The sequence below is a fragment of the Squalius cephalus genome, assembly GCF_949319135.1.
Source record: "Squalius cephalus genome assembly, chromosome: 10".
Classification (NCBI taxonomy): Eukaryota; Metazoa; Chordata; class Actinopteri; order Cypriniformes; family Leuciscidae; genus Squalius; species Squalius cephalus.
Window position 1 is genome coordinate 16,569,669 of NC_137131.1, and position 14,061 is coordinate 16,583,729.

Sequence of the window (14,061 nt, forward strand, 5' to 3'; positions counted from 1 at the left end):
GTGAATAACAGCATAAATTGTGAATATAATGATGTATAAATGCCATGTGCTGGCAAGGAACCTTTTGGGTCATTACTTGTCACTTCAAAACAGTAATAGTATGATTGAACATAGGATTTAGATTTACAATAGCACACATCCAGTAATTCAAAATCCATCTTCTGATCCTTTCCATCTTCGAACATGTAGGACGTTTCAAATGATGCAAAATGACAGGGATCGGTTTTAACAGCAGGACTTGACAGCTTGTCAATTTTTTTTTTTATATGCTCAACAAACCAAACTCTCAGACAGAAAGTTCCTGCTTTTGGAGGGAAAATACAGCTACTGAAGGAACAGTAGAGTACATGATCAATTCATTTTATTTTATTTTTTAGTTAAGTAATTATGATGGACATGAAATCACAAATATTAATGTAATATTAATATGTATATAGTAAGATATAGTAAGTGCAATATATGGATTACTTCAATTTTTGCCCTGATGATTTTGTTGACTCATATTATGTTCAAAACTGTCAGAAGTTATTGTTCAGAAGTTTAGTAGAAGCCTCATTGGAATTTGTATGACTTCTATGTATGAGTGTCACACTCAAGCTTTTTAATTGTTTGTCACGTCTGTCTTAGGGGGTTTTATCATTCCAATCATGAACTGACCCTTGGTCTCTTTTAGTTTGTAATTATGAGATGAATATATTCACTTGCTCCTCTTTTAAAGAGTTAGTCTTTGAGAGAGTTCAAATAATTCTTTGCATTCACCACCCCAACTTTCTCCTATTCTGGGCAGCAAGTCAAACCTGTCCACACCCCTCTTATATACTATTTGTAAGGTTGTTATTTTATAATCTAACAATTGTATTTGATGAGCATTCACTCTTTACAACCTAGTTTTATCTTTAACCCTTAAATGCATCAATGTTTCGCCAATCGTTATTACATATTCGGGTCTTTAGCGACCCGGATCCATATCTAACATGTCGCAAAAATATAAAACTCTCCTGATATTAGAATAACAATTATAGAAGAATAAAATAAAGCATATTTTGTAACCTTTTGGAGCTTGGAAGGGTTCCATTTGAACAGATGTTTTATACCATCATTACTGTCCTTGCCAGAGCTCATTTCCCAGTTACAGTACATTCAGCATCTGGCTCATATTCGCCATCTCAAACATATTCTCAAAACTATCATTTTCAACAGCTTCTTCACCAGATCCACCATCAAGTGGCAGTGACCGTTATATTTTTTCTGCAGTAAATTACTGAGCCATTTCAAGTTTTGCTGATGATACTTCCTATTCTTTTATTTTCTTTTGTGCGAGTGAAACATCACTTCATCATTATGTATCAGACATTGCCACGTTGTGGAATAAAGGTGAATTGCTGTGCAGAAAAAAATACATACTTGCACTGTTAAACACCTCGGGTCGCTAGCGACCCTATATAATTTTTACAAAAAATGAATGGGAAATTAATGGGCAATAATTATTATTATTTTTTTTTCTTGTTATGTTGTTTATAATGAGTTGACTGAGGAATACTAAGAAGGTTGATGTCTAAATTTAAAAAATGAATGAGGAAGAAGGTAGTGAATGACGTCCCTGGTCACTAAAGACCTAAGGTATGCGTTTAAGGGTTAAAATAGACAGGGGGGAAAAAACTACTTTACCTAAGTAAAAAGAATAAACTAAATTCAAGATATACAGTTTTGCTTCTAATGTAAATGTATCTTATTTTAAGGATGCTTAGGTAATTTTATTGGAAACTAACACAGTAATACTATAGAGCTATTCACTATTTCCAGGGTAAAGCATGTGCCAATAGTGTTTAAATATAAGCTTTTGTGTACCGTCCAAATAGAAATAAAGGTCTCAAACTTGTGAAATAAAGGGCATTCTATTTCCGAAACAAGAACCAATTAGAAAAGACTTTCTCACCCCAGTGGAACAGCATGGCCTTGATCATGTGTCTCTTGTTTGAAAATGAGGAAGAGCACTGACCCCTTTGGGGCCATCAGTTAAGGCCTCTGCCATAGCCCGCTGAGCTCCTGACAACATTTCAGACTTTTTTTGCACTTATAGAGCTGTATCACAATCTCTCAAGGGACGAACAATGCAGTTTGAGGTAAAAGAACTCTGAAGGAAAGATGCCAGTCTTGAAAGACAGACAATGTCACGTTCAGGAATGCTTTTTCTCTGCTCCTTACACAGTTACTGCTTCAGGGGAGGTCATAACATAGCTCTCATTATTCTTCATGGATCTTTTTCAGTGGAATACGTATATTTCAATCAGACATATTTTTAGAAATTGTCCAGGTGCTTTGCACAAAATAGGTGACCAAAGTTGGTAAAGTAATAGCTCACCCATCTCTGCGTGGAACATACAATTTTGGTGACTGGAGCTTTCAAAGATGCTTTCAGGATTGGTGAAGGTTGTGAACCAGATTAACCAATTCATTGATTCAAAAGAACAATTCATGAATCAGACCACATTCATCTTGATTTTCAGTGAAGAATGACTTAAATTTTGCAACTTGCATTTTCTTACACAAACCTATCATTTGGATTAGCAGACTTGAATTGAATGGTCTACTTTTGTACAATGTTTTTAGTATTATGTAGTATTATATGCTATTATAGTATTATTTAATATTTTGATTATTTAATACTTTTTATTTTTATATTTTCTGTTTTCATTTTATTATTACTTTTTTATTTTTCTATATAAGCTTTAATTTATTTTTATTTCAGTTTTATTAATTTAGTACTTCAACTTCAACTAAGTTTTACCATCCAATATTTATCATTTTTAAGCTTTATTTTAATTACCAACAAAAGATTTTTAAAAATTTTAGACAACAGTAACAACACTTCTTTTGTGATGTTGCCTTATTGTCAAAAAAGTGCCCTGGATATTTTTCAAAAATTCACTTTCACAGAAGAAATAAGCTGGAAAGACTTGAGGGTGAGGAAATAAAGACAGAATTTATGAAAAACCTTTTTCTTCTAACAAATTTAGTGTTGCTAAAGTTTTTGAAAAGAGGATCTATAATTTAGATACATGGAACAATAGTGGAAAAACATAGTGGATTCAAGAAAATCTCTCTGATGTGTTCTGTGAAGATGTGTGCTGTGAAGGATGTACTTAACACAAATGTTCTGGCTATTAAAAAGTTCAGTCGGACAGTCTTTTTCTGGATGAGAGATAATGAGTCTTCAACATTGACCTTTGACTAGTTGGATTCTCTCTTTGCTTAGTTATTGGGGTGATAAGGGGGGTGGGTCATCCAATTACCGTAATTGGCCACTTAACGAAGCTGTTGCCCATCATAAAACACGGAGGGCCATTTATCTCCTCAACAAAAGATGTGTCATTGAACAAAATAACATCTCATCAACTTTCAGTCGCACAACATTCTTTGAAAACCCTCATCATAAATACAATCTCTGAGGGAATCATGCCATGAGGGCTTTTGAAAAGCTACAGCAGTGCTTTTCAACTGAATATGAGCCCTCGTGACCTGTATCGATTGGTAGCTGACTTCAACAAATACTCCTGTCGTTTCTGATTTTATTACACATTACAGTGATGTGTGAGGTTTTGACTAACAAGATTATAAGTTAAAATATATATACATTTCAAAATGGTGTTTTACCATTTTGTCCTTTTGTTTCAGTGCACTCAGTGTGCTGGCTAATGCTATCCGAAAGTTGTTTTTTTTTTTTTTTTTTTTTTTTTGATTAATCAAACCCTTTAGATGAGATTTCCAAATGTCCTAGATGGCTGAGAGCTGAATGATTGCTTGCGTGGCTGTGTAAGTCTCCTCTTGCGATCAGTATTCAGCACAGTGATTCATTATTCAGATTGCTGAGCACAGAGAGTTCAGAGGCATGTTGATACAGATTTGAGACGTTCATAAGTGCGGCACACCTGCGGAGACCAGACTAAATACTAAGATTTACCAAGAGCTTGATATTACGGAAGAAGTTTTCGCCATGAATTGCTCTTCTGGACACTGTGAGAGAAAACAACAACAACAACAACAAAACTGAAACTAGCATAAACTTTGTGTGTGTGTGTGTGTGGCTGGTTGCATATAACATTTCTAGTTGGCTTAAATTTCTGTAAATTAATGCATTTTGAGAACAAATTGGAATTTCAGCATCTCTTAAGTTTTTAGAGTATTTGACCAGTATGTTAGTTTCCTGGGAATCAAACCCACGACCTTGATGTTACTAGCACCATGTTCTACCTAATGAGCTACAGGAACTCCATCACTGTAATATCACCAAAGGTTTTATAGCCTAAGCTTTTCTGAGATGTTTATGACACCACATATATGGATAAAAAACAATTTAAGATTTTTTTTTAAGAATTACTGTCCATTTGGCTTTTGCTGAAAAGTGAATGTGGAAGGAGTTTTGTGACGTTCCTGCTCATTCGATTTACTACACACTGCAGCTCAGCTAATATTGATTTTTGTAATACACTTAAGAGTCGCTGAATGTAACATCATTAGTTAAATGAAAAAATACAGAATGATATATAAAACCTATTTTCATATTTTAGAACAACTGTTTTTATACCGTACATTGTGTCAACATGTCTTTCTTATTTTTCCAAGAATATGATTTTTACAGTACAGCTATTCTTTCTGACTCCTTTCTTAAATCTCTTTCAGTCAGACACTGAGTTTTGGGATAAGATGCAGGCAGAGTGGGAAGAACTCGCTCGCAGAAACTGGCTAACAGAGAATGACCAACAGCAGATTCCCTCCAATGTGTCTCCTTACGAAAAGGTAAAGGAGAAACAATTCAAGCAAATGATTAAACAGTTATTTATTTATTTATTTATTTGTGACCCTGGATCACAAAACCAGTCTTAAGTCGCACGGGGATATTTGTGGCAATAGCCAACAAAACATTGTATGGGTCAAAATGATCGATTTTTCTTTTATGCCAAAAATCATCAGGATATTAAGTAAAGATCATGATCCTTGAAGATATTTTGTAAATTTCCCACCTTAAATATATAAAAAATGTATTTTTGTGAGTGGATGCAGCACAATCGCCAATAGAAATGGACAACTTTAAAGGCGGATTTTCTCAGTATTTCGATTTTTCTGCACCCTCAGATTCCAGATTTTCAAATATTTGTATCTAGGCCAAATATTGTCATATCCTAACAAATCATACATCAATGGAAAGATTATGTATTCAGCTTTCAGATGATGTATAAATCTCAATTTTAAAAAAAATTACCCATAAGACTGATTTTGTGGTCCAGGGTCACATTTATTCAGTATGTAAAACCTTCATACATTTCTATTTATTTCGATTTTCCAGTATGTAAACCTGCTGAAATTGTCCACTACTTAATTGTTTCCATTATTTCTTCCTCAGGGATACTACTTCCACACAGATAACCCTTTCAAAGACTGGCCAAATGCATTTGAGGAAGGATTACGCAAGTCGAGAGAGGGAGAACTGCCTAACGCCGTACTTCTTCTGGAAGCAGCTGTGTTGCAGGACCCTCAGGATTCAGAGGTGAGGGAGTGGTTTTAAAAAACAAGAGTAAGCCTGGTACTTTCATCAAATCAACATCTGCACAGCTTGAAAACAGCAAGCCACATGTTCTGCCAATCAGACTACCGTCATACCTTTCCTACATACAGTGATAAGTGGTAGTTTTGTTCTTGCCCACTGAACATTTTTACAGATCATGGCATGATTAGCCAATGCAGGGGGTTCCATGTTCTCACTAATTTTCAATAAGAGCTCTGTATTAGACATCATACTTGACAGTGACTGATGGCAAACCATTAACACTCCTGTAACTGAGTAGAGTTCCCTTTTTCAGACAATGTAATGATGTAATAGTTCAGTTACATCCCAAAAAGGATTATCCCTCTTCTCCTGGAATTACCCCACATCTAAATGATTGTGTCTCCAAATAAAGATGAATTTCACCTGATAATATTACAAAGCAAATAGCATTTCGGGGAGAGTTTGCTTGTGAAATATCATCAAGAACTCTATACTCGTTGTACTGTAGCAAGTTAAGTGCGCAGACTCAGCCAACCATGTTAAGATATTCTATTTATAACGCTCATTAATAAATTTTTCATTGTATTCACAAACTGTAGGCTAAGGCTTGTCACGAGGAACGCAGTTTCCTCCAACACAAAGTTAATAAGCTTGGCTTCTAATAATTAGTCTCATTCAGAGCCTTACGAATGATTCATTTAGGAATCATAGCATAAATATTCAGTCAGTCACATAATAAATAGGATATTTGCCTAGCAGTATTTAGTACATCCAATGTTTCATTATCTCCAAGTAATGGCAACACAAATCCATTCAGTTCCTCGCTAACGTTGTGTTGTATGTGTGAGTCGCAGGCCTTTGAGAATGAATCATATCCCCCAGGTTAGCACTGTAGGTCCTGCACAATAGAAGCTCTTCACCGGAGTCAAGGTGATAACCCCAATGCTTATTGTTCAGCACCTATTTTCTTTTCAGGCTTGGCTGGTGCTGGGAACCACACAAGCAGAGAATGAGAATGAGCAGGCAGCAATTGTCTCCCTCCAGAGGTAAGGAAGTATCCCTGCATGAATTATATGCAAATTATGTTTTACATATAGCCGTATGGCACATGAAGTTTGAGTCATCACGCTTACACTGACTTAGCGTTTATGGGGGAAAAAATAAGTAGAAACAATTGGTTTATATTAGTAAGTATGCTAGATGATTGTGAGGTATGTACTGAGATAAACCTAAAATTCTCATCACCATCAATGTCAAGTCAAGATTAAGGTTAATCTAATCCTCATTCAGAATAGAAACAGTATAAGTAACGAAAACAAGACCCTTCTGCATGTTTGCTTGAGTGTTTAATGTAGAGAGGAAGTTCAACCAGAAGAATGTCAAACAGGCCTTGAATTGAACACCTCCATGTGGTTATCTGTGACACCAAATGAGACCAAGCTCTCTGCTGTGCCCTCTTCTGCTCGAGATAAAGGGCTACTGTATTAACCCGGTGATCCAATTAAAATTGCATTTCATAAGCACAGAGGCCTTCGGGAGATTACATTCATTTTGGATAGAACAGCCAGTCATAATCTCATACAATGTTCCTCTGAGCGACCGGGATGAAACCTCCAATCTATGTGTTAATCATTGGTGACACTCAAAGCTGTGTTCTGGTACCATGTATCCACATCACTTTTGAATGGAGTGATTTTATAATGTCTCTGATATTATCAAACATAATTTAATATGTCATTTTAAAAGGGGGTGTCATCTGTGGTTGGTACAGTAAAACAATAGTATTGTGAAATATTATAAAAAATTTTAAATGACTTCTATTTTAATATATTTTAAAATGTAATTTATTCTTGTGATGGCAAATTTTCAGCATTCTTCAGTGTCACATGATCCTTTATAAATCATTCTAATATGCTGATTTGGTGCTCAGGAAACATTTCTTATCACCGTTAGCTTAATATTTTTGCGGAAACTGATTTTTGTCATAATTTTTGTTTTTTTTTTGGATGAATAGAAAGTTTAAAAAGAACAGAATTTATTTTTAAGTGGGTTTTTTTGTAATAATGTGTCTTTACTGTCACTTTTGATCAATTTAATGTGTCCTTGCTGAATAAAAGTATTTAGAAATATATTTCCAGTTGGGTTAATAATGTGTTTAAATCCCAAGTAACCGCTCAAATAAAAAATACCCTCAGTTTCAATTAATCGCAAGGATTTGCCACTCTGGTTATCATAACTGGTCAAACTACTTCCTTGAAGTGATCGTCAGGTGTAAATGTTAACGGACTTATGGAACGGCCATTCGTGACAGGATTCAGTTGCTCACTTTTGTTTGGAATTACCCTATGGGAACTGTAGCTTCCCTTGTTGGAATTGATTGGAATTGTAGTGAGTCCTATTTCCACAATAAGTTACTTCGTACTCATGAGAAACACTGAAGTACTTATTTTTAGTACATAGTGCAAGTATGTGAATCAGGACACAGCAGACATCTTATTTTGGCTGGAGGGAGTGGGGGTGGGTGGTTGAGTATACTAATAATCTGATTAGACCAGATCAGATTAGATTAGAATTTATATTTCTGATGGATTTAGCAGGTAAATCATTAGCAATGTGCACTGCTTTCGTTTCAATGGACAACAAGAGAAAATGTTTTTACTGACTCTCATAAAGACAACCTAGTAAAATGCTTTTATTTGGCATCGTTGCATTTCCATATTTATTCTTTGATACACCCGTGTAGCTAATGTGCAGAAATAAACAATATCCAGATGTCTCCCTCACCGTGTTTTTTCTTACACTTGTAAAACAGGGAACGCGACTTCCGTCATAAACTGAGCAAATGATTTATTTGAGTTTTATGAAATGTATTTACAGTCTCCATGCAGACACATGAGATGACACAAGCATCCACCCATGAATTAAAACCAGCACTAATCAGGAAGCAGCTGGCTCTTATTATGATGGCAGACAGCTAATTAGTGTCCATCAAAAGCAGCGGTTCTTTAGATGCTTCCCTGTTGTATGTGTGTGCAGGTGTCTGGAGCTCCACCCCAACAACCTTCAGGCCCTCATGGCCCTGGCAGTGAGCCTGACCAACACGGGCATGAGGCAGGACGCGTGTGAGGCGCTACTGGGCTGGATAAGGCACAACCCCAAATACAAGCATCTTCTGAAGAGCCGCACGCACCTGCAGGGCTCACCTGGCTCACGGAAACTCTCCTACTCCTCTTCAAATGGCTGGTATGGTTTCAAATGAATGCAGGAATATACAGCAGCCCCAATATTGGTTTGGATACTTAACTTACACTTAATGTATGAATTTCATTACTGTAGAAACTATATATTAACAGATAAGTGGTTTTAAACAACTGAACTAAACGTAAGGCCTTTAAACTGAAAGGCCTAATGCTACTTTAAGTGTTGGGCATGTTTGCAGTTACTTCTAACCAACAGGTCATTTTAGTTGATGTACTATGAGGTCATATTTTGTATGTTTTTGAAAGAAATCTCGGATGCTCATCAAGCCTACATTTATTTGATCAATAATACAGAAAATACAGTGACTGTAAAATATTATTACTGTTTAAAATAATGGTCTGAATTACTCAAATTATTTCTGAAGGATCACGTGACACTGAAGACTGAAGTAATGGCTGATGAAAATTCAGCTTTGTAGCACAGAAATGAATAATATTTTAAAGTATATTCAAATGAAAAAAAATTATTTTAAATTTTGATAAAATAAATGCAGGCTCGATGAGCATAAAAGATTTTTTTTTTTAAAACATTAAAAATAGTCATGTTTCCAAAATTTTGACTGGCTTTATATATGATGGTGATTATTAGTGTTGTTGTTACAATAAACAACCATCCTAATGTTATATTGTTTCTTATATAATTAGTATTATTATTTAATCATTTGCATTCATACCAACCCCATTTTTATGCATTATATCTAGATATTATATTATTATATGCATATTATGTATATATACATATCTTTTTCTTTTTAATTATTGTTATTCTTTTTTTTATTATTATTATATTTCAACCCCTTCCCTTTTTTACTTAACATTAATTTAACATTTTTCTCTCAAACATCAAACAAGCTGGAAGAGAACTGATCAGATACATACAATAATTTTCAATGTCCTACAAATAAAAGCTCTACTGTCACCACTGGTCAATTTCCTGTGCCTAATTTTTAAGTGATTTTTATGTGACAGGGTTACAACTTTCCCCAACGTGTAGTGCTCCAAACCCTTAATGGAAAGTTCTTGGAACCAACATCTTAAATGTCTCTCTAGAGAGCCCCTTTCCCTTTTCTTAGCTATTAAATGACACATTTTGATGATGTTGCTGGAAGGGACGTCCCTGAAGGGCAGTGCCTCTGAGTCTTTCATCTCTCTCTCTCTCTCTCTCTCTCTCTCTCTCTCTCTCTCTCTCTCTCTCTCTCTCTCTCTCTCTTTCTGCCGCTCCAGCCCACTGCTGCTAGAGGTGAAGGATCTGTACCTGGACGCTGCCCAGCAGAACTCGGACGCTATTGACCCAGATCTGCAGACGGGGTTGGGAGTGCTGTATAACCTCAGCTCCGAGTTCAACAAAGCGGTGGAAGCCTTCAACGCCGCGCTGTCAGTGCGGCCGGAGGTAAAGCCCTGCTCAGTGTACTCTACTAACAAACTGGTGCTAAATCATACAGAAACCCTAAAGGCAGAGGGCAAAGGAGATAAGAAGAAAGTCACTGGGGCTTACGAAGGGCCTCCGAAATCTTTGAAACAGTTCATTTGAAACTTGAGGGGAGCTTTACCATTCATGAGCGCTGACTCCAGAACCCTGTGGGTCACCTTGTCGACGATTGATGCTTGCTAAGCCAAATTCTGTCCCCCTGTGTAGACTGCATTTACACTCAATCGAAAATCCTCCCCATCTGCTTGACTTGGTAATGTCTGCTTGCCTGCTGGGGGGGCTCAGAGCGTGAATACCATGAAAGATAATGGCAATGTGGAAGTGAAACTCTGATACCAGGCTCCTTGTGACTTCTTTGTACCACTGTTTTAGACCGTGGCAACGTACTTAAAGGTCAAATTCATGTTTTTATCCCTAAAAGAAAGAGAGCAGATCATCACTTAATGCTATTAAACATGGTTGAATGTAACTGCATAATCTTTGAGAGTGATGATTATTTTGATCCATGACACTGAGCCAGAGGGGATTTTTTTTTTTTTTTTTGCTGTTGGTGTGTACAGGACTACCTGCTGTGGAATCGGCTGGGGGCGACGCTGGCTAATGGAGATCGCAGCGAGGAGGCTGTGGAGGCCTACAACAAAGCCCTGGAGCTCCAGCCCGGATTCATCCGCTCACGTTACAACCTTGGCATCAGCTTCATTAATATGGGCGCTCACAGGTTTGTGACAGAGCGTTGGGCTTGTCCTGGAAATTATGTAAAACATCTTCCCCAACTTTTTGTATAAATACTTTGATCCTGTGTTTATGCCTGAATAAATGCAACATAATAAGGAAACATTTATTCCTTGATTTATGAATGTTTCTTCAACTACTGGTACTTCTGTGTCCCAGGGTTTGTTTTTTTTTTTCGTTTTTTGATATGAGGGTCATATTAAAACTGTTATGGAAACTTTCGCCTTTGTGGAAACTATGCCTTTGTAATTTATTTGTGCTACATTTCAGATGCCTTTATGTGTAGATTTTATTATCATACCCTTGGCCCAGACTCAGATTTTTAATCTTTAAAATATGAAACTGCATTAAAAAAAGTAGGCAAAAAAATTTTTTTACTTGTAAACAATACTTGAATTGTGCATGATTTTTGTTTAATTATGTGAAAATATTATTTAATTTTGTGTATTTAGAATACTAAAATTTAAGATATCAAATTAGCCTTAGCGAGACAAAGGAGTTGGCCATTTTATTGCAAAGATTTTCAACACTGTCATTTCCACCACAGAATGCTATAAAACAATGTATAATTTGAGAAGACATAGTGAAAATGTTCATATGAACTTAAAAATGACAGAATGCACGTATGTCCATGTTATAGATTGTTAGTAAACTAACTAGTGAGAACGTGTAAAAAATGTTGGCTATATATATTTTCTGAATGTCCACAGAGCCAAAATTGCCCATAGTTGTAGAAACACCCTTTTATTTTATTTTTTGCAGGGAGGCAGCCAGTAATTTCCTGACAGCTCTTGGTCAGCAGAGGAAGAGCAGGAGTCGGCAGCTTTCGCACCAGGTCATGTCTGGAAACATCTGGGCGGCCCTGCGGATAGCACTGTCCATGCTGGACCAGCCGGAGCTTTTTCAAGCTGCTAACATAGGAGACCTGGACTTACTCATGAGAGCTTTTAACCTGGATATGTGAGCGAGAATACCCTTTAAACATGGCAAATATCCAAAGTACTTTATGAAAAGAACTCTCGCAGAGCACCTTTACATTCATGACAACTGATGGCTGGATGTTACCATTTTAATAGGTTTGCAAATTGCACATCAGTTTACGATTATCCTAAAGAGCACAATGCCTGGAGAAGATTGTACTAGTATGCCTTAGAGAAAATATCAGCTTGACCTGCAATGTAACAATGGGAATCGGAGGACAACTTAATAATTCCACAATTGATCAGAGGATTACATTAATTACATTAATGTGCAAGAAGAATATTGACTTCACATCAATGACTTGATTAGACATGTACTGTACTCCGTAGAGACTTAATGTATTGGTTCAAATTCACTCTTTATTTGAGATGGTGGGGTTATTATTGATTTGGACTTAGTTCAACCCTGGACACTCCTCACCTGATCTCTGCTGCATCATCCCCTTTATTTCCTGGAGCTTGCAGACCAGATTAAAAAGCCTTACTTATCGTGCATGTAAAATAAATAATTAATGTTATCGGTATGATATCAGATAAAAGCCATTCCTTGCCATAAACTGACCTCTTGATATAACTGAAGAGAAGTCTATGTTCCATCAAGGTCTTTTTGTGGAACATACCACATCTTGAAGTGTTCTTGGACATAGCATTATTTTTTACAAAATTCGATGCAGGGAATTCTGATACACTGCCCCTCTTGCCACAATTATCAGCCTGGATTTGTCAGGAAAACAAGTGTCTGTGTTTTCGAAGAAAGCTGCCCAATATCTAAGCCAAACAATTTGTGATTGTTCACAGTTTTATACCCTAATACTGACGTTGTTACTCATGTTAATTATTGCGGTTGATCTCCAGCTTGCATGACTTGCCATTTTGCTCATCAGTGTGAACACGCAAGTGCTTAATGTTGCATTTGCGCTTCGAGAAAAGTCAGTACATAGGTGAATGATTTTAAAATGCTATGCAAAACCTATAGATAATTTTTTTTTTCCTTCATTTTTTTTCCCTTCGAAGCAGACGAAAAGTCTACAAGTACCAGAAAGCTTTACATGCTTTGCCACTTTTTGTGTTTTAAGGTGTAAACTGGTAGGTAGAAGGTCTGGTAGTCGATGGTCTATTTTATTTGATGTTTTGTTTCTCCCTGATCCAGATGAGCTTATTTGTAGCATCATATATTTTAATGATCCCCACACAAAGTGTAAGAATATATTTATTAAAAAATATATATCTATGAAAAAGCATGCAAAGCCATTCAAGCACCCATTATCAAGTGTTATTGTTATTCTATTTATTTATTTACTGCACTCTGTATTTATTTCATTATTCTGTATCCAAAACTATTTGAAAAGTCCTGTATATGCTCATCGATACAGTTAGAACAGACTTGTGCTTTGTAGCCGAATGTTACAGTAGATACTGTAGATTCTCTCATGCCTGAGGCCAAACCTCCTCTTTTCTAGAACTTTGTACAATCTCAGGTGTGATTGTCTAGATGAATTCATGCTCCAGAAATACTCCTGATGTATGATCGCATGCCGAATATACTTATTTTTGAATGCTGTAGATTTATTTATATGCATGAACTTGACATGCCTATTTTAATCTATACCCTTCATTTCTATGACTTATTTATCAGTGTAATCACACAATTTTGTGTGATATATATATATATATTGATCTGAAGAATACGGCATATTAACCGTAAAATATCTAGAAATAACAAGCAGTTTTTGCAATGCAGTTGGTAAAATCTCAATAATATTTACTTTATAGTCACTTATATTACTATTGCAATAGCCAGATTTACTAAAGCCTTTAGAATTAGAGGCTCAAATACATTATGCATTGTTCAGAGCTGTGTTTCTGAATTTGTACATGCAAACTTTCTGTATGTTTGCCAAAGGCTTTAATAACTCTGGCCCAATATTTAAAAGATAGATGCATATACAAAAGTTATCTTTTAAAATAAAATATTGTAATAGATTATGTATGCCTGGTTATTGCCACGAGAGCATTTATCTGTTATTTTGTTAAGGGACTCAAAAACAAATGGTTCCATGGATGAAATCTCCTGTTTCCATACTGCCATTGCCAAATATGAAAATGGTACAGATA

At 36.0% G+C, this 14,061-nt stretch overlaps 1 protein-coding gene across 4 annotated transcripts in view; it reads left to right on the forward strand.

Annotated features, from left to right (window-relative positions):
* pex5la (peroxisomal biogenesis factor 5-like a) overlaps positions 1 to 11,965 on the forward strand; it is an 84,854-nt gene extending 72,889 nt beyond the window's left edge. For all 4 annotated transcript variants that reach the window (XM_079883727.1, XM_079883729.1, XM_079883728.1 and 1 more), the window contains 7 exons: positions 4,681 to 4,797; positions 5,402 to 5,545; positions 6,521 to 6,591; positions 8,582 to 8,788; positions 10,030 to 10,195; positions 10,795 to 10,952; positions 11,729 to 11,965. In XM_079883727.1, the coding sequence (XP_079739853.1) occupies positions 4,681 to 4,797; positions 5,402 to 5,545; positions 6,521 to 6,591; positions 8,582 to 8,788; positions 10,030 to 10,195; positions 10,795 to 10,952; positions 11,729 to 11,930 (1,065 nt within the window). In that variant the 3' untranslated portion in view covers positions 11,931 to 11,965. The remainder of the gene's footprint in view (positions 1 to 4,680; positions 4,798 to 5,401; positions 5,546 to 6,520; positions 6,592 to 8,581; positions 8,789 to 10,029; positions 10,196 to 10,794; positions 10,953 to 11,728) is intronic.
* Positions 11,966 to 14,061: the final 2,096 nt, after the last annotated feature.